The 21,568-nt window shown below is 35.3% G+C and overlaps 1 protein-coding gene across 3 annotated transcripts in view; it reads right to left on the bottom strand.

The window, feature by feature from the left end:
- The window catches only part of LOC131160513 (tRNA threonylcarbamoyladenosine dehydratase), a 121,653-nt gene extending 113,783 nt beyond the window's left edge, over nucleotides 1–7,870 (bottom strand). For 2 of the 3 annotated variants that reach the window (XM_058116282.1, XM_058116281.1), the window contains exons 1-2: nucleotides 7,604–7,870; nucleotides 6,861–6,907 (exon numbers count right to left, since the gene is read on the bottom strand). In XM_058116282.1, coding sequence (XP_057972265.1) covers nucleotides 6,861–6,907; nucleotides 7,604–7,695 — 139 coding nt within the window. In that variant the 5' untranslated portion in view covers nucleotides 7,696–7,870. Of the gene's footprint in view, nucleotides 1–6,860; nucleotides 6,908–7,603 lie in introns of those variants that run through there. The other variant, XM_058116283.1, reaches the window with a different exon arrangement.
- Nucleotides 7,871–21,568: the final 13,698 nt, after the last annotated feature.

Genomic DNA, 21,568 nt, shown 5'->3' with positions numbered 1-21,568 from the left:
TTTGCTTTTGTCAATGTTACTTTCCTTGAGTCTGCAACATACTACTCTCAGCCCTCGAGTGCTTCTAATCTCAATGAGTCTCTTCCTTGGCCTAATTTTCCATATTCTAGTTTATTGTCCTTGCCCAATCATCCACCTATGTCTCCATCTAGTTTGAGTGTCTCAATCATCCTAATTTGCAGGTGTATTCATGACGGTGACTCCAAGGAAGAGAGTCCCCTTTAGCCTTTACTACCATGCTTTTGGTTTCCTCACATGATGATCATATTTCCCACAATGTTTAACCTCCCATTGTTGTTCGAAAAGGTAAACGCACATGTACACATAATCACATCTCCAACTTTGTTTGTTATGACTTCTTGTCACCCTCCTATTATTGTTTTGTCACTATTAGCATCTATTCTATTGCCTTTCCTGAACCTGTTTCTGAAGCCTTAGCCCACTCTGGGTGGAGGAATGCGATGGTTGAAGAGATGAGTGCATTCCAAGATAATGATACTTGGGAACTGGAATCACTTCCTCCTGACAAATTTGTGCTTGGTTGTTGCTAGGTATATACAATGAAAGTCTACCCCGATGGTTATGTTGCTCGTCTAAAGGCATGTCATGTTGCTAAGGGATATACTCAAGTGTATGGTTTGGATTATTCATATATTTTTTCCCGATTGCCAAAATTACCTTCATACATATCTTCATCACCTTGGCCAAAACTTGTCACTAGCCTCTACATTTGTTAGATGTAAAAAATGCCTTCTTGCATGGTGATCTTGAGAAGGAGGTTTATATGGAGCAACCACCTGGGTTGTAGCTCAAGGGGAGTCAAGCTTAATGTGTTTTGCCGATCATCTCAAGAAGGCATTATACGGTTTAAAACAGTCTCCCAAAGCATGGTTTGGTCGATTCAATGTTGTAGTATTTGAGTTTGGGCTTCAACAATGTGCAGTGGATCACTCTGTCTTTTATCGTCATACTTCATCAAGCAGGATTCTTCTTATTGTGTATGTGGATGATATTGTAATTACAAGTGATGGTGATCAAGGTATTCAAGGCCTAAAACATTTTCTACAAATTAAGTCCCAGACCAAAGAATTAAGAACATTGAAATACTTCTTGGGAATTAGGAATGGTCACATTTGTGGCATGTGTAATAAGTAGAAGCACATAACTCTTAAAATACACTTATTGAATAGGTTCAAGTTTAGAGAGTGATTAGGAATCTACTATAGAAAGAGATAACTTTTAAAAGATAGACATGCCTTTTAGAGAAGATGAATAAAATTGTAAGATTAAAATATGGATCATTTTGAGAAGTCTCAAAACTTCCCTAAAACAAAGGAGGAAGAAGAGAGAAAGAGACAAGATGTTGTTATTATTGTGTTCTTTTGTGTTAAACATATAACAAATATATTCTTGAGATAGAATGCCCTTTAATGAAAGGGGCCATCTCTTAGAACGCATTGCTTATGGAAATAAATCTTAAAAGACACAAATTGGAATAGTTGTTTGGAATAGGTTTCTTGTAGAGAGTTGATAGGTATCTCATGGAAGGAGATATAACTCTTAAAATACATTAATTCAAATGGGTGCCTTTTGGAGAGTGAATAGGTATCTATTCAGAAAGGGGGATAAAAGACACCTATTTTTTATAACTTTTAGAAAGGAAGGATACAATTGTAAGACCAAAATAGGGGCAATTTTGAGGAGTTTTAGAACTTCTCCAAAATAAAAGAAAAAATACGAGATAAAGGAGATAATGTTATTGTTCTGTACTTGTATGTTAAACGTATAAACATTACCTCATTATTTAGATTCAAAGAAACCCTTTCATGAAAGGAGAATCTCTTAGAAGACATCCATCATGAACAAGATATCTCTTATAGAAGGAGATAATTCTTAGGAAAAAAAAAACACCAAATGGGTACCTTTTAAAGGGTGAACAGCTAGAAAGACATAACCTTTAAAAGACATCTATTGAAACAGGTACATTTCAAAGAAAGAGTGAGCATCTATTATCAAAGCAAATAACTCTTAAATGTGCTTATTGGAATAAGCGCATTTCAGAGACTAAGGATAAACTTATAAGATTAAAATGGGGGTAATTTTGAAAAGTTTTGGAACTTCTCTAAGATAAAGAAAGAAGAAGGAAAGAGAGGAGATGTTATTGTTGTGTTCTTATGTGTTTAATGTATAAAAGACTATTCCTTATGTAGTGATAGTGACACACTTTCAAGGAAGTAGACATCTCATAGAAATCTATTATTAATAGAGATAACTCCTAAAAGATACCTATTGGAGTACATTCCTTTTAGAGAGTGAATAAGTATGTCTTATCAAAGCAAATAACTCTTAATTAAAAGACACTTATTGGAATATTACCTTTTAGATAGCAAGAATAAAATTGTAAAATTAAATTAGGGGTCATTTTGAGAAGTTCTTGAGCTTTTATAAAATAGAGGAAGAAAGAAGAAAGGAGATTATGTTATTGTTGTGTTCTTCTAAGTTAAATGTATAAACACTATTTCATTATATAGTTATAGAGACTCCCTTTCATGAAAGGAGACATCTTTTAAAAGGTATTGCTATGATTAGTATCTTGTACAAAATATGTATCTTTTAGAGATCAGTGAATATTAGACATCTCCTATGGGATGAGATAACTCTTAAAAGACATCTATTGGAATGGTAGCATTTAAAGAGTAATGATAAAATTGTAAGATCAAAATAGGGGTAAGTAAGAAGTTTTGGAACTTCTCTAAAATAAAGGAAGAAGAAGATAGATTGGAGATAATGATATTGTTGTGTTCTTCTATGTTAAATGTACAAGAATTATCTCCTTGTATAGCGATAAAGACACCCTTCCGTGAAAGGGGAGATTCAGATAGAGACACCCTTTCATGGAAGGGGACGTTTAGAAGACAAATCTATTATGAATAGGGCATCTATTGTGAAAGAAGATAACTCTTCAAATACACTTACTAGAATAGGTACCCTTTAGAGATTGAATATGTATCGCTTATGAAAGGTGATGCATAATTTGGTTTTTTATTTTTTTAAAAAAATTATTTTAATTTTAAAGAAGGATAAATATTGGAGAAGATGCCCCAATGTGAAAACACACATCTTTTCATTCTCCTTTTATAAGTAGTATAGATAAAAGAATCCAAATGTTGTACTCAAACTGCTTTGTCATAGAGTAAGTGTGTTCTTGATCTTTTGAATGAGACTAGGCTATTGGGACCCAAACCAGTTGATAGATCCCATAAATCCTAACAAGAAGTTAACGTCGGATGACTCAAATATGAGTGATTTGTTGCCTAACCCAAGATGATATTGGAGACTTGATGGGAAGTTGAACTATCCCATAGTCACTTGGTCGGATATATCTTTCACAACAAGTGTTGCAAGTTAATCTCCAGATTCTATGAGGAAAAGTCATTGGAAGTAGTAACTCAAATCTTGAGATATCTCAAAGGTACACCTAGGAGAGGTCTCTTATATCAAGATCAGAGTCACACTTATAATCAAGGATATACTGATGCAAATGAGTCAGATCACCTTCAGACAGAAGATCCACAACCGGGTACTATATCTTTCAAAGTGGTAACTTGGTTTACTGGAAGAGTAAGAAACAAACCGTAGTGGCCACGTCAAGTGTTGAATTCAAAGTATAGGGCCATGGCTCACACTACATATGAGCTCATTTGGTTGAAAAACATGTTGGGAGAATTGGGTTTTCCACATTCTCAGTCTATGCAGTTAATGTGATAATGAAGCAACTCTTCATATTGCCTCGAACCCAATCTTCCATGAGCAAAGAAAACACATTGAAGTTCATTGCCACTTTGTTTGGGAAAAACTTGTATAGAAACTCATTATCACCATTTATGTAAGTCCGATATGCAGCTTGCTGATTTGTTTACCAAAGATTTGGGAGGTGCTCATGCTAAATTTATTTGTAACAAGTTAGGACCATTTGATATCTATGCTCTAGCTTGAGGAGTAGTGTTAATGGTTATTTTAGTCATTTTATAAGTGTGTTAGTGTTATGTAAATAAATGAGAGTTAGTAAGGATCTTATGATCATTAGAATGTACTTGATATATATTATAAACAAAGGGAGAGACCTCTCATTATGTTAGATCTTCCGCTTTACCAAAAATTTCAACCCTTACAATTGCCTTTGACTTATTTTACGAGTTCCATTATCTAAGAATCCTCACTCTTTAGAGATTTTGGGATCCACTGATTGTTAAGGTATCAAAACACCTTGATGGGTGGAAGGGTTCTATTTGTTCTTTCAGAAGTTGCATTACATTAGTCCAAGCTTGTCTTTCCTCAATTCCATTTTACTATTAAGTTTTGAAGTCTCTCTACCCTTTTCATAAAAGATGAATATTATAAAAGGAGAGAAGACTGCGTGATTGAAGGACAAGGTCTCTAACCCATTCTCTTCTAACTCGTACCAACGTCCAACCTTATTTTTTAAGCCTCGGATGCGATCAAACTTAGACCCATTTTATCCGAAAGATTTTAGGTACATTATCCTCTTCATATATTTCCTGTTTCGAAAAACCTAGGAGTTGTTAAATACCAAGCATTTTAATAAGATCGTCCTACTTAGTTACCACAAGCCTTAATAACTATTTTAAGCTCTTGGGTTGTGGACCAACAATTTATATCAAGCTTTGACACCATCATTGGCAAATTTTCCATAATTTCAACCACATTTCATCCAAATTACAATCTAAATTAACTAGGAAAAAAATTGATAACAAAAGAAGATAAATTCACTATAGGAGAAAGAATATACAAAGATGAGAATAAAAATTACTCCTAAAAAAAAAATAAGAAAATAATAAAATAAAATAAAATAATAAACAGCAGCCATCAAACTAATAAAGCTAGCTGATCCCAATGAATATCAAAAGACCTCACTCCTTTAAAACAACTAGCAGCAGCACACCATAGAGAGGCTAAGTAATGAATCTTCTCCCTTAACAAAAAGGTATTCAGATTTTTCCTCATATATTTTCGAGCATTTTGTTCCAATCATAAACCCCACAGAACAGCAAAAACCACACAACTCCAGAAAGCATCCACTTCCTTCCTTCTACCAAAACCAGAAAATGAGATGACCAACAAATCCTCCACCAACTCTAGATAGAGCCAACTTTCTCCCAAGAGACCAAGAAGGTTATTCCAAATGTTCTAAGCAAAAGTACGATGCAAAAACAGGTGAAAAGTTGCTTATGAACTATCAAGACATAAAGAACAAACATCAGGTGAAAGTACCTTCTATGGTCTACCCAAATTGTTTGTGTTAACTCTATTAAGAACAATGAACCAGATAAAAGCCTCGATTTTTTTAAGGAAATTTGGCCTTCCAAATAGTTTTATGGAGCGAAGAGGAGATATTAGCATTAGTCAAAAGATAAAAGAAAGATTTGCAAGAATAAACCCCTAAAGAATCTAAAGACCAAGAATGACCATCCACCCCGAAAGGAGGACAATAATTCTCCAAAAAAAAGCAACAAAAAAGAAATCTCCTCCACCTCCCTTTCATTAAAGTTCACAGAAATTCGAAATCCTAGGAAGACAAATCATCTTCAAAAATCAAAAAAGAGGAAATAACATCATTATGACCAAAAGAAAAGGATAAAGACAGGAAAAAAGATACAAACGATGTAGTATTGCCCACCCAAATATCTTCCCAAAAACAAATTAGAGAACCATTACATGAAATAGAATAAGTATTAGAAATGAAGAGGGATAAATATACAAAACGAACCTCCCCAAACTTTCAAAAGAACATCAAGTTCCCAATTTAGCATCCACCCCATTCACATGTAATTCAAATTTACTTTTAATGACTCTATGCCAAAGAGAGAACTCCTCTAACGGAAATCCCCATAACCATTTAGCCATGAGAGCACTATACATAGACACCAACTCACCAAGACCTAAATCCCATCCACCTTAAAATACGCAAAATCGCCCAACTAACTAAATGATTCCTCTTTCCCCCAACCCTACGCCAAAGGAAATCACTAATAATCTTCTCAATCTTGCTAGCTATCCCCACTCAAATCCTATAAATAAACAAATAATAAAGAGGTATACTAACAACATAAGCCTGAATAAGAGTAATGCAACCCCTACGGTAAATAATGTACCTTTTCAGTGTTTTCACCCATCGAAATGCTTAGACACCCTCACCTTCACTAGATCCCGAAAACCTACTTACCTAGGCCACCCAAATGGAACTCCAAAATAAGACAAGGGCCAATCCAAGTAGCCACAACCTGCCAATGAAGCCCCGGATCTATTAGAAATTAGATTAGTGGTCGCAATACCACTCTTAAATTAATTTTAAGCCCAGAAACCCTCTCAAAGTTTTTTAAAAAGATAAATAATCTTTAGGATCATCTAAGAAAAACATAGTATCATCAGAAAACTGAAGATGGGATACACAAACCCCTTCTTTACCCCCTCCCAATTTCCAACCCCCTTCACTAGACCCTTACGAACTGCCCTCCCAACCATTCTACTCAAAACATCAACTAGTAACAAAACAAGAATGGAGATAATGGATTTGCTTGTCTAAAACCCCTTGTTCCTCTAAATCATGATTTAGGTTCAGCATTCACAATAACGAAAAAGAAAGCAGTAAACAATCAACCTCTCATCCAAGACCTCCACCTCTCCCCAAACCTTCCTAGAAAAAACCTTATCCAAACAATTCCAACTTACCCTATCATAAGCCTAAAAAATAGCATGTATGATAGTGAAAATTAAATTTGAAAAAAACATAACCATTATAAGCCTATCAAACAAATTTACTAAATCTTTAGGCAACTTACTATCAAATTGGACTGCCTTTCGACCATTGCGTTTGTTCACAACTTGACTGCAAATTACACAAGAACATTATCGAACTTAACACTTCTCAAAGTCATAAAAATATATATATAATAATAACAACAACAAATGCAGCAAACAACAATGCTTGTTCAGCTGAGAAGAATATGTGAGAAACAAGAAGCAATCAAAATTTTGAATGTCAAGTTTTTCATTTAGTGGGATCTGTGAAAACAAAAACGTCTGCTCTACTGAGTTTGAAATTGTTCAGATAATTTGAAATTATATGCTTGAATTTTCTGGAAAAAAAAAGGTTGGGAGAGGGGGTGCGACTAAGGAATCTGCGCTGTCCAAGTTAAATCTATATTTGGCTGGTAATGGAATTTTGAAAAAGACAATAAAGTTTAATTTAAAACATAAGTTGTTCATTATCCAGGACCCAATAAAGCACGTGACCCGCAAATATTTCATAAGAAAATGATTCAAAATACAAGAGGAGACACGCAATCCGCTTGATTGCTCTGATCGTTACACCTTTACTCAACAGAACCTAACATATGAACCGGACTCTGTCATTGCCAATTTTCTTTTTTCAATCTGCAAAAACTTCAACGATGCAAGGTGTCGAGTTCAAAAAGAAAATGCGACGGCTTTCCCGGCAACCGAACAGAGTTTTGCAGAACCATCAAGAACCGATAACAAATGGTAAGAGATGAAGTAAGGAGGTAGAGATGGAGTGACTCACTCGGAAAGAAGCTTTAGAAGGACAGCTGTAGAAACAGAGCCGAAAAGAGCGCCGGCTCCCACCAGAGCTAGCCACTTCAATCGTTCTTCCATCTCTCTGCGGCGTGACTCACAGATTCAACCGTAGGCTCCAATCGACTAATGGGTTTTCCTTTTCCGACGTCTTCCGGCGGGAAGTCTGTATTTATTTACCTTTATTTTTCAAAAGTAGTAGAAGTAGAGTCCACTAAAAAACCTCTCAAAATTATTGAATCAAGCAACAAGAAAGATCTCAGTCTAGAGTTTGTGAGAGGGTGTAGCTTAAGGCCCTTAAATAAAGATTATATTTAAATCAATTTACTAAATAAGTAAATGAATTAACATTATGTGGTAATTAGATTTTCCTTATATTTGGTACTGAGTTTAGAATTATAACTAGATTTGAATAAGACATAATATAAAATTATATTAAAATTTATCTAAATTCACTTAAATTCAAATTCAAGATTTAAAATTTATGCTTTTAAACATAACTTTAAAATATATTTAATTTAATAGGCAACGCTTAAAAAAAAAATAAAGTAGTAAGCAATTTATGAAAGTAAATGAAAAAAATAATAAATATTAAAGTAACGTATTCATTAGCAACATATTCATAGACAACGCATGTTTAACAAGGGAAACATATATACAAATGCTAGTGAATGTTACAAAAGATGATAAACACTTGCCCTCATCCAAAGAGTTTTATGTATTATTTGGCTATATTATTAGGAAATATCAAAATGACCGAGGGGTCTTACTCCCATTAAACACTAAGGCATTGGCCCACTCAATTAACGAAATTGATACTACCACTTGCGTGAAGGCAATCCATCTTATACATACAAGACAAAGAAGTCACGGGCAAGCACAATGCTTTTAACATGTTTAGTTCTTGACATTCTCTCTTATATATGCAGTCGACATCCTCGTAGACTTTGATGTTAGGTTCTCTTCAATTTTGTCCACAAATAGTTGCAAGTATCCTGCTAAAGTTCAGCTGATTTTTTCATCTCAAATGTCTTTAAACTTTACTAAAAACTTAAGTCATTTCTTCCTGGATGATGTGAACTCTCTATGTACAAGAATAAATTCAACTTCTATTCTATTAGGTTGCACTGTCTTTAGTGCTGCATTGGTTGACTAATTCTGTTTGAATCTTTAGTAACAGCATTGAATGGCTTAAGATAGCTGACATGAAACACAAGATGCACTTTTATTCAAGTCGAAGGATCAACCTTGTACAAGACCTTCCAGACTTAAGTTAAAGTAGGGACTAGTCCTTCATATTTGCAAAGTGGTCTCCTAGCTCGACTTCGTAGTGACTTCATATGTTCTCAATGGAGCTTAAGAAGCACTAAGTCATCCACATTGAAGTGCAAAGGTCTTCTCCCTAGATTTGCCCACTTCTTTATCCATTTGGGAACTTTCTTCAGGCAAACTTGGGTAATTTTGTATTTTGTCTCCAATATTTTGTCAAATGTATGCACTCGAACTCTTTCATCTGTACGACTTATCCACTATGTAAGGTAATAGCAGGTGCTGACTTATGACAAGCTCAAAAGGGCTTTTGTTGGTTTTTTAACTCTTTTAAACATAGAAACATAAATAAGTCACGTCAAGTAGTTGCACTCAAATTCTTCTGATTAGCAGTGGCAAAATTTCGTAAGTACTCTTTTAATAGCCGATTGAATCTCTTCATTTTTCTATCTATCCATGATTCATAACTCAAAGAAATGTCAAACTGTAAACCGAAGATTTTGAAAAGTTTTATCCAAAAGTTACCTATGAATCTCGAGTCTCTATCACTAACAATGTTTTGGAGAAAACCCTAGTACTTCATAATATGTTTAAAAAACAATAACATTGTCTCATTTGTCAAATGGTACTTTGGTGCGGGAATTAAAGAACCATATTTTGAAAACCAATTTATAGTAACCAGTATACATCTTATGGCTCTATTTTTAGATAGGCTAGTGATGAAGTCAAGTAGGATACTCTCTCACAATCTCATTGCTCCACCTAGTTTTGGTGATAGATGAGAGAACTTTGAGTATGCTCGACACTTCATTATGTATGCGCGATATTATTTTCTTTTCTTCAACAACACCAAAGTGTGATGCCATCCAAGATGGCCTGCCAACATAGCATCATGACACACTCTTTGTACAGACCTGAAGAATTATAGTAATTAAATAATAAATGAAAAGAGAGAAAAGGAAAATTCAAAAGGGACTCACAGGGTCTCATCGACGAACATAAGGCACTGGTCAACGAGCATCCTTCTTGGGCTCATCGATGTGGACACATTTCTCATCGAAGAGAATTTATCGAGAGGGTTGATTTCAGGGCCTGAAACTCGTCGACGAGGGTTAGGAGTTTGTCGACGAACCCCCTCCATGTACTCGTCAACGAGATGATGTGGCTTGTCGACAAGGCCACGTGGACAAGCATTCTATATAAGGCAAAAAATCACATTTTTGCGAGGATTTCATGCAGCAATTCCTCTTTCTCTCTCTATAATTCATCTCCATCTCCTTCTCCTTCTCCTTCTCCTTCTCTCTATGATTTCAGCTTCGTTCTTTACCGGTTCGATGATCGGAAGCTGCCGCACTACTCCTGGGAAGATTCTCTTCAAGTTTGCTGGAGTAGATTGTTGATTAGGCCAATTTGGACACCATCCCAAAACTAGGTTAAGTTGATTATATGGGTATTTTCAGTATTACCAGGCTTATCTGAGTTTAGATTCTGTGTTGTATGGGAGTATACAGGTGTTTTGTGGAGTAAAACTAGGGTATTATGTTTTAAGGATTAGGGTATTTTTGGAACCCCTGCAAATATAGGTTGAGGAATGTTGAATATGTGGAGTTGGAGAAAATATGAATATGATAATTATTATGGTAAATTCAGTTGTGTGATTGAGAATTATATGGGTGTTATTTCAGGGAGTTGAAATTATGAACGCCGCATGCGTAAGATTGTTAAATAGTAGCTAGAGCTAGATAGCCAGGTAAGGGGAATACTTGTTATGCCAGCCTTATTAGACATTTTGTCAGTATAATATAGTATTTGATTAGAGCATGAAAATTATAGAGTTTTACAGAACATATTTATAGAGTTTTATTGAATCGTGCAGTATGAGAAATACTGGAATATTATAGAATATGTTATACAATTTTATAGAAGCATGATTATATAGCCTACAGAGTTATGAAACATAGCTTATACAGTTTTATATACAGAGTTACGACTATAACATAATTTATACAGAAATATAGTTTATATGATATACAGTATTTTACAGAATCATGCTTATACAATATTTTACAGAATTATGATTTTGTAGTATATTTCAAAACAAGATTGTACAGTATTTTACAGAGTTGATTATACAATGTTTTCTTACCATGATATACAGAATATAGAACCATGATTATATAGAATTTTTATAGAATCATGATTTATATAATATAGAACCATGATTATACAGAATCTTATAGAATCATGATATATAGAATATAGAACCATGATATACAGAAATACAGATTATACAGAATATAGAGCCATGACATATAGAATACAGAATTATAGTTACAACATTACAGAATATACAAATATACAGATATGTAGTTATTACGGCGTCATGGCTATGCAGTTGATATAGAATCATGGTTATTATAAAAATTCAAAATCATGGTAAAATAGTTAGATTTATATAGAAATATTATTACACGGTATTAGACCCCGATGAAATACAACAGTTTATAAAGCATGGTACCGTTGCATTACAGTATAGACAGTGCAACCATACGTCTCAAATAGAGTATGGTACAGCCGATTGTGCCTTCAGGTAAAGTTGTGAGCTCCCTGACGTCCGGACTAGGTGGAGTAGGCCTTTCGTGCTATAGGCATCTAGATATGCATACAGTTAGGCTAGCATTGGAGGCCCAACCAGTGTTTAGCCCCGCCTACAGGCCGCACAATCTAGTCATGAGGGGGTAAGTCATGACATATAGCCATCCAGGGGGATGTTTACAGATATATAGTTATGTATAGTACACACAGAAAGCAGAGATTATGTACTATAGATAGAAGTACTTTTGAATAGATAACTCAGAAATTTTCATATTCTTTATGATATAAGCATGTATTATTATACAAATATTTTTGATGTATATCGTATATAGTATTAATTAAATGATATGTTGCCAACTAACTCATAAGCCACACACTGCTGATAACATGTTTCTCCTTACTAAGAGGTGTCTCACCCCAACATTATTAAACTTTTTAGGTAATCTAGAGAGGCGAGCAAGGACGGCTCAGAGGTAGAGGTGGTGTTGAGTCGGCATAACTTTTGGGATGAGTTTTGGGCTGGTCTGTGGGGCTCACAATATTTTTGGGACTTTTGGGAAGGGTTATGTATATGTATTTATGGTACAACTAGATATATAGTACTCTGGTATTGTATTTTGGTATATGTTGGATATGTATGTACTTCTACTGCTTAGGTGTTATGAAATGCACAGGATACCACGGTCCCACTACGGGTCATGATGACGTCAACTATGCTCATGTAAGGTTTCAGAGCTCATTTATTAATATAAAAATGGAAAAAAAATGGATGGAAATTTCAAGTTATTATACTCTTAGCAATATCTTCCTTATGTCTTCAACTTAAAGCTCAAGAACCGATTATCGTGTGTCATAAGCAATTCATCTTCTAGCTAGAACTAGCGCAATTCCCCTCTTCCACCAACTTTATGAGCTTTTGGGCAACTAGATGTTTGGGAAGGTTCTCCATAATGCACTCCCACATTGTTGTGGTAACTTTACTTACTTTGTCAAGTATGCTACCATCTGTAAGACCGCAAGCACAGCCTTCCTGATCAATGCATCTGCAACTTGGTTCATTCGCCCCACCCTATGATGAAATAAAAAATAAACTCCATCAAGAATTCTTACTAGTGGAGCTACTTAGATGATAAATTTGGTTGTGTAAAGAAGTGATTGACAACTAAGTTATCTATCTTCATCATGAACTTCGACCCAAGTAGGTACTATCACCATGCGTGAAACTAATGTATTATTAGTAGCACCTCCTTCTCTTGAGTTCTGTACTTACAATCTAGTCCATTAAGCTCATGACTCTAGTATGCAACACAATATCAATCTTGCAATAAAACTCCCCAAAGGGCATTGTTTGATGTATCTGTTTGTACCCTAAAAAGTTTATGATTTCTAAAATAACAAGTACCGAATCTTATATCATGACATCCTTTAAGTTGTCAAAGGCTCCTTACATCTTCTCTGTTTAGATCTATGAATTTCTTTAGCATGGGACAATTCTCATTGAGTACCTATCCACAAACTATATGTAATAATTGGCAAGTCCAATAGAGGAAAACAAGTCATTAACTCCTACTGGGATCTTCCAATCTTAAATAGCTTTCACCTTTGCCATATCCATTTGGATTCAACCATGCATGTGTTAGCCCAAAGGCAACCCAAAAGGGGGCAAACTAGGTTTAATATAAATTAAAAGTGCTTGATTCAAAAACTAAAGAAATTAAAATAATCAAGTAAAACACGCAAATATGAAAACAAATTGAAAAAAAAGACAAAAGAAATTAGAAAATTCTTTTATAGTAGTTCAGCAATCGCCTACTTTCACTTTCTCAAGAACAAACATCTTGAGGTTCCACTAACTCCCCTTGTTTTTAGGAGGCCAAGAAAACCAAACTACTTTTTTGTTTTGTAGGAGACAAAGCAACCAAAAACATCAACACTTAAATAAATTTTTCACAAGGAATATTTACAACTTAAAATTCAAGATAAACTCTCAATGAATAATCAAAATGAAGACTTAAGAGTTTTTCTCTCAAAGATTAGAAAACTCAAGCACAAAGAGAGATAGGAGAGATTGAAAGCCAAAACACTTGAATATTTAGCATAGGTCTGTTCTCTAACATTCTAAAGGCTTAGGAAGGTATACATATAGAGTTTGGATAAAAACTAACTATTTTCTATCTATTGGAACCTTTTGGCTTATAAAACCGGTTTGTCGCTTATTGATTTTGGTTGATTGCTCACTGAATATGGTTTACCGCTTTCTAGTTATTAAAGAGGGAAACCTATCATTATAGATATGATTTTTCAAACTAGTCAACTACCTCTAGCCTTTGCCTGAGTTGGTTGACTGCCTCTAGCATAGGGTATGATAATAACAATATAAATTAATTAATTAAAGTCTTCAAATTCTTCCCTTAAATCTTCAAATTTTCTTCAACTTTAATGGCTTAAATCTTATCTTAAAAAATAAAAAAATAAAAAAGAAAAAAAAAGCCTTAAACACAAAATCATTAGTCCATAATAGTTTAATATTGTCAAAATTAGGTTAATGAAGCTTTGGAACTAATAGATTAATGAAACTTTGAGGCTAACGATCTCTCCCTTTTTTGTGATGACAAAATATTCTAAAAAATTGGAACAAATGTAAGACAATAAGTCACACACAAGTTCCTATTTTTCCTATCTCTCCCCCTTTAACATCATCAAAATCAAAGTAAGAGAGATGAGATTAAAGATTAAAACATTTAAGCACAAATTTTCACTTTTATCCAAAAACATGCTCATCATAAAAAAAGATATACCATGCTAATATGCTCCATCATAAGATTTTGGCATGGAAAAAATTATGACAATAAATGATACCAAATTTGTAAAGACCCGAAAATTTTAAAACATTCAAATAACATGATTAACGATGCCATCAGATAAATGTTTTGTACCACTTACCACGACCCCGAAAAATTTCAACACATCATATACATGAATATATGGAATGTCATATCATAACTACCATCAACACATACATGCCCTAATACCACAATTGTCATATTATAAAGCACCCAATGAGGTCCAAGGTATCACTGTCCATAACATAATTAAACAAACAACGGAAGCAAATATTTTCCTAAAACCATACCTACCAGAGTACTAACCCAACCAAGACATCTACTAGTCCCAAAATAATACATATGATCACCCCAAATATCCAAAAACATCTAACATAAACCATATAGTATCTTGCCCACACCCACCCTCAGCGTGATCGTTTAGGTCCCACCCTAGAACTCCTAAGCTCAACTTCTTGAAGAACCTGAAAAGTTAATATTTTGGATGAGGTGAGACATCTCTCAATAAGACGAAATATATTATTATCAGTGTGTGGCAGATGAGCTCTATTGTGACAATTATTTATATATGTCTCTTATATTACCTTTAAATATATTCAACATTAGTATAATCAATATGATGCAGTTAGATAAGTCTACTAACGTAAGTTTTACGACATATCACAACAATATAATGAGTTCAAATACATCCACTAACGTAAGTTTTACAACACATCACAGATAATTGAATTTACACTTCTACAACACTTCTATATGTCGCACAGGTCTTCAGCATCAGTATAGACTTCACACAGAGTTTCTATACTGAGCATCACCACTTCAATTTATACGCCACACACCCCTTCGACATCAGTATAGACTTCACACAGAGTTTCAACACTGAGCATCACCACTTCAATTTATATGCCACACAGGCCTTCGGCATCAGTATAGACTTCACACAGAGTTTTTATACTGAGCATTACTACTACATATTTCTCAATCAAATGCAAAATCTATCTTACCATAAAACAAATTTAAACTGTCATATCCCTATATCCATATCAAACCTGTTATTTTATAATTTCACAGTAATCCCACTATATACATATATCCATAAACTAGTATTACGCCACACACTCACAATATCATACCATAACAATTTCAACAAATTCATATAAAATTATTTGTTAATTAATCTCATGCCACACTATTATACGTTGAAATTTTCATCTAAGTAATCCGTCAGGAAAAAGAGCATATTTCTAAAATCTAGTCTGATTGTTTTCTGAAAATTCTATTCAATTTAAACATGCAATTTTTCCTAAAATGGAGGCACATGAACCACCCTCCTGGTTATTCCCAAATATGTATAACACTCAAAAACGACCATTCCATACGCCCAAATAATACAAAAATTCAAATACAGTGTATACGTATAATATACTCAAATTTAATCGGTTCAAAAATGTTTAAAATGCTGACATAATATATTTCTCTTACCTGATTCCTAGAGAAATACTTGCAGGAATCTTAAAGCAGTGCCTACGGCGTTCAAACAAATCCCTATATTCATATATTTAGCTTAATCAATTAAATCACGGAATATTTACTATCCTAACATCCCTAGGCTCACGCACTCCCATTAACCGGTTAAATTTAAAAAAAAAATGCGGGTATGATCCACTTCCTATATTTAAATTTAATTTGTAACATATTTAAAAACACCAATATGATCAAATCCTTGCAGTTTAAAATATATGAATATAGGGTCCTTATATTCTCTCTTCCTTATAAAAATTTCGTCCTCAAAATTTGCTATTCATCACCTTTTCATCCTTAAAGGAAAACACCCCAATTTTATTAATTACCCTCACTTATGGCGGAAGAACACCACAGTTACAAAGAGGATTCTGGGAGATTATAAGTATTCAAAATTCTCCTAAAGCCATTCGCACCCCAAAACCAAAAACTCTATTTATCCTATATTACACTATACAAATCAAAATACAACATTATTATTCACTTTTATTTTGATTGGCTAAACTCTAAGCTCCACTAAATAGATGTGGGTACCTCTTGCGCATCTATTATTCGAATTCCCACGAAACTTCTTCTACTGCATGATTGCGCCATAACACCTTTTCCAGTGGAATCTTCTTCGTGTGTAGCTCCTGTTCCTTCTAGTCTAAAATCTACACTGGCACCTCTTCATAAGTTAAGGTATCACCCAACTCCAATGCTTCATAGCTGATCACATGGGAGGGGTCTAGGACGTATTTTTTCAACATAGAAACGTGGAATATGTCATGGATCCTAGATAGGACTTGTGGCAACGCCAACTTATAGGCAACTGGAGCCACCTGTTCAAGAATCTCTAATGGTCCAATATACCTAAGGCTCAACTTACCCTTCCTGCTGAACCTCATAACTCCCTTCAACGATGCCACGTTCAAGAATACGTGATCTCCTGCGTCAAACTCCAATTCTCGCCGACAAGTATCTGCATAACTTTTCTGCTGGCTCTGAAATATTCTGATCCTATCTCTGATGAGTCTAGACTTTATTCTGGGTCTGTTGTATCAGCTCTAGCCCCAAAATTTGTCTTTCCCTAATCTCCTCCTAGTATAATGGGGATCGACACCTCTTGCCATACAATGCCTCATACGGTGCAATCCCAATGTTGGCTTGATAGCTGTTGTTATACGCAAACTCAACCAGTGGCAAATACTACATCCAATGACCTCCAAAGTCCAGCACACATGCTCACAGCATATCTTCCAGAATCTATGTCATCCTCTCCATCTGCCCATCTATTTGAGTACAAAAAGTTGTGCTGAACGACAACTAAGAAGCCATGTCCCCTTGCAAACTCCTCTAAAAACGAGATGTAAACCGTGGGTCTCTATCTGAAACTATGGACACTGGACGCCATAGAGTCTAACTATCTTCTCAATATATAACTCAGCCAATCTATCCATGGAGTAGTTATCTTTGATCGGCAAAAAGTGGGCAGTCTTTGTCGGTCGATCGAAAATTACCCAAATAGAGTTCTATCCATGCAATGTTGGCAGTAATCTTGTGAAATCCATCGCTATATACTCCCACTTCCACTCAGGAATGTGGAGTGGCTACAATGATCCCGTTGGTCTCTGATGCTCAGCTTTCATCTGCTGGCATGTCAAACATTGATCCACATACTAGGTTATCTCTCTTTTCATATTGCTCCATGAGAAAGACTCTTGAAGATCCCCGTACATTTTAGTGCTATCCGAATGTACAGTATATAGAGACCGACATGCTTCCTCTAGAATAACCCTCTTGATCTCGGGGCCAGCAGGAACGCACAATCTGGTACGGAAACTCTAGGTTCCATCAACTGAGATGCTGAACTCTCTCTCCTGACCATCCTATACCTTCTCCATAAGCTCTACTAGTTCTAAATCATTCCTCTAAGTTACTTTAATTCTCTCCAGTAGAGTTGGTTGAAAAACTAGGTTAGCAATAAATGCTTGGTGATCGCCCTCTACTAGCTCCACACTGAGCCTCTCTAGATCCATCTGGATCGGATGCTGAATCTCCACTACATATATAGATTACTCCACTAATTTTTGGCTCAAAGTATCAGCAACCACATTAGCCTTTCCCGGGTGGTAGCTAATAGTGCAGTCGTAATCCTTTATCAGCTCTAAGCATCAACTCTGCCTCATGTTTTACTCCTTCTACATGAAAAAGTATTTTAAACTCTTATGGTCAATGAAAATCTCACACCTACCCCCACAAAGATAGTGTCTCCAAATCTTCAATGCCTAGACCATTGCTGCTAACTCCAAATCATGGGTAGGGTAGTTCTTCTCATATTCTTTCAGTTGCTATGAGGCATAGGCTATCACATTCCTCCACTGCATCAACACGCATCCAAGCCATTAACGGGATGCATCACCATAAATTATGAATCCTTCTTTCAGGACCTAAAGCACTATCCTCAGATGTTCCTCATGTTCCACTGGGCTCTTCGAATACACCAGTATATCATCAATAAATACTACCACAAACTGATCCAAATATTGGTGAAAAACCCTGTTCATCAAATCCACAAACACTGCAGGAGTATTTGTCAAACCAAATGGCATAACTAGAAATTCATAAGGTATATACCATGTTCTAAATGCCGTATTTGGAACATCTTTTGCCCTCACTTTCACCTGATGGTACTCAGAGCGTAAGTCTATCTTTGAGAATATATGCGTCCCCTATAACTGATCAAACAAATCATCGATACGAGGGAGCAGATATTTATTCTTGATAGTTACTTTATTTATTTCCCTGTAGTCGATGCACAACCTCATCAACCCATCCTTCTTCCTCACAAACAAAACTGGCGCTCCCCAGGCCAACACACTATGTAACGACCTGCTTAACTTACCATTTAAGTAAACATATTTAATAAATTTAACCCGAACCCATGGGTAACGGGGTCCCACCTAACATATATAGCGAAAACATATGCAGCGGTAAATATAAATTGCATTCACAAAACCATAAAAGTGCATAATACTAGAGTTAAATACAATCCACAATAATATTGTGTTTATATAAAATCCCCAGAACATCCAAAAATATGTCTAGGATCCCACAACAAAAATCTTATGATCCTAGTACAAAACTTACCCTCCTAACGGGGTAGCACAACTAACTCAATGGCGGCCTCGATCCACCGGTCTTTCTGGGCTTCCTAAAAATTATTTATGCTGGAGTGAGACACCTCACAGTAAGGGAAAATAAACTAAATACAATTATGTGACAACATGAATTTTTAATGCTATAGTAGATATACTGTAATGACCTGCTACTTATATAACATTTTTTTCCATCTGTAAATATACATAAATATCATCTGTCTGAAGTACTACTGAAAATATCTCAGGCTCAAAGGAGCACTGAGGAAACTTTGAATGTCATACACACCTAAGCAGCGATATACAAAAACTGGGAACTACTATATACACAATACCAAAAAACTATAATATTCTGAAGTATTTTACAACACAAAAATACCCAGTGACAACATCAAAAACCTGGGATCTACCCCAAATCACTAGTACCAAAATACACTTACCCTTCCAGTAAGGGCAACGCAAGACAACCTCTACCCGTGAGCCTGATCTGCTCGCCTAGCTGGTTCTCTTGAAAAATAGAAAGTCACTAGGATGAGACAACGCTCAGTAAGAGGAAATATGCTATCACTAGTGTGTGGCGGCTGAGTTACACATTTAATATACTAAAATAATACTGATACTGTAAAATGAGTAAGCTGATATACTGTACAAAACATATGGAATGTAGTTTAAAATACAATTGTGTTTCTGAGTTTGCTATCTATACATACTTTTAATATGATAATATAAACTGCTGCTATATGATATATCCGTACATAGGAACTTCTGCTATACCTTAGGATCTGTATGTCATGATTTAACCCCTCATAATAGGGTTGTGCGGCCCGTAGGCTGGACTTACTCTGGTTGGCCTGCTAGGTAAGTCAATCTATATCTGTACATCCGCCAATCTAGCCCACTGCAATCTCTCTGGGCAATCTCCAAATCTATCTCGTCTAACCGAACACCTTAACCCAGCTTGCTAGGGAGTCTATAATCTCTCCTGGTGCGGTTAGACGGAATCCACATACTATTTGAGTAATGTGGTTGCACTCTATCTGTAATAGCAATGGTATCGTGCTCTGCTGTATATAAATCTGTCTGTAATTTCCTCAGAGATCTGATACTGTATAATACTATATATATAAATATATATTTATCTTGCTATTTTAACATGATTTCAAAACAACCATAACACTATAAATTTGAAATATCTATAATTTATGTTTGTAATATTTGTAATATCTATCTGTAATATTTGTAATATCTGTCTGTAATATCTGTAATTTCTGTCTCTAATATCAGTAATTTCTGTCTGTAGTATCTGTGATTTCAGTCTAAGTGTTATGGTTTACAAATCATGTTATTCTGAAAAAATACTGTAAGTCTCATTTTCTTGCTAATAATTTGTATAATTGTATATTTGTAAAGTTGTATAATCAACATACTATACTGTAATTTTTCTGTACTTCTAATAACAATAATATTCTGGGAAAAACTAATCAATAAGCTGATATGTATATACATAAACATAATCTTCTGACATGCATTCTAAAATCCTTGACATAACATATTTCCCTTACCTAATTTTCGAAAAGTCACTACTATACTCTGACCCTACATCCGCTGGGTTCCCTGCTCAACACCCTGAAACAACATCTCTCAAAATAAAATATCATTATTTTTCTATGTACAACATTTTATATAACTATGGTAAAGGCAAATACTGAATAAAATGTCTTACCCTGAAATTGGAATGGAATTCGAATCACTCCCACCAACGATCCCCTCCGGTAGACTTGTAGAGAACTTTCCCAATGGCGTCGTGGTTGCCTTAGATCGTCGATCCGGTGAGAAATGGGATCGGAATCGAAAAGAGAAGGGGAGAGGGGTGTTTAGAGAGAGAAAGCGGGATTTATTGAGCGAAAATTCTACTAAAAATTTGGGTTTTGGCTATTTATATCCCCAGATTCATCAACGAGACACGTCTTCTCGTTGATGAGTCCCTAAAGAAAGTTCGTTGACAAGCTTGAACCTCTCGTCAACGAATTTCAAACTGCCAAAAACTCCCCTCTTGGTATCTTCTGATCGACGAAACATGTCCTCGTCAACAAGATCCTCATGTACCTCGTCGACGAATCCCCTATGTTCGTCAACAAGGCTCTAATTAATTTCTTTAGTTATTACATATACTGTACATTTCACATACCAGAAAACTTTGATCATAACATAGCTGAGTAAACATATAATTTCATAATTCTACTAAATCATACTGTTCTTGAATTTTCTGATATAACTAATAATAGTGAAATTTACCTAGGATGTATAGCTAGCTGATATCATGTATTATCCACCATGACGGGTTGTGTGGCTCGAAGGCAGGACCTGACAATGGCTAGCCAACCACTGCAAAGTCAAAAATGTGTGTAAGTACAATGGGCTCGCCACACCTTGGTACGCACTGCCAGGTGGACGTCTACAACTCTACACTGAAAGCCACATCGACTATCCATCTCCCACCCTCTCTACTTGCATGGGCGGTTAGCACAAGTCAGAATTGTAATAATCTGATCTGTATAGCTACAATACCGTGCTCCTAAAACTGAACTG

This window comes from Malania oleifera, chromosome 7 (assembly GCF_029873635.1).
Source record: "Malania oleifera isolate guangnan ecotype guangnan chromosome 7, ASM2987363v1, whole genome shotgun sequence".
Classification (NCBI taxonomy): domain Eukaryota; kingdom Viridiplantae; phylum Streptophyta; class Magnoliopsida; order Santalales; family Ximeniaceae; genus Malania; species Malania oleifera.
Note: the sequence above shows the minus strand (reverse complement) of the source record. Positions and strands in the feature narration are given on the sequence as shown.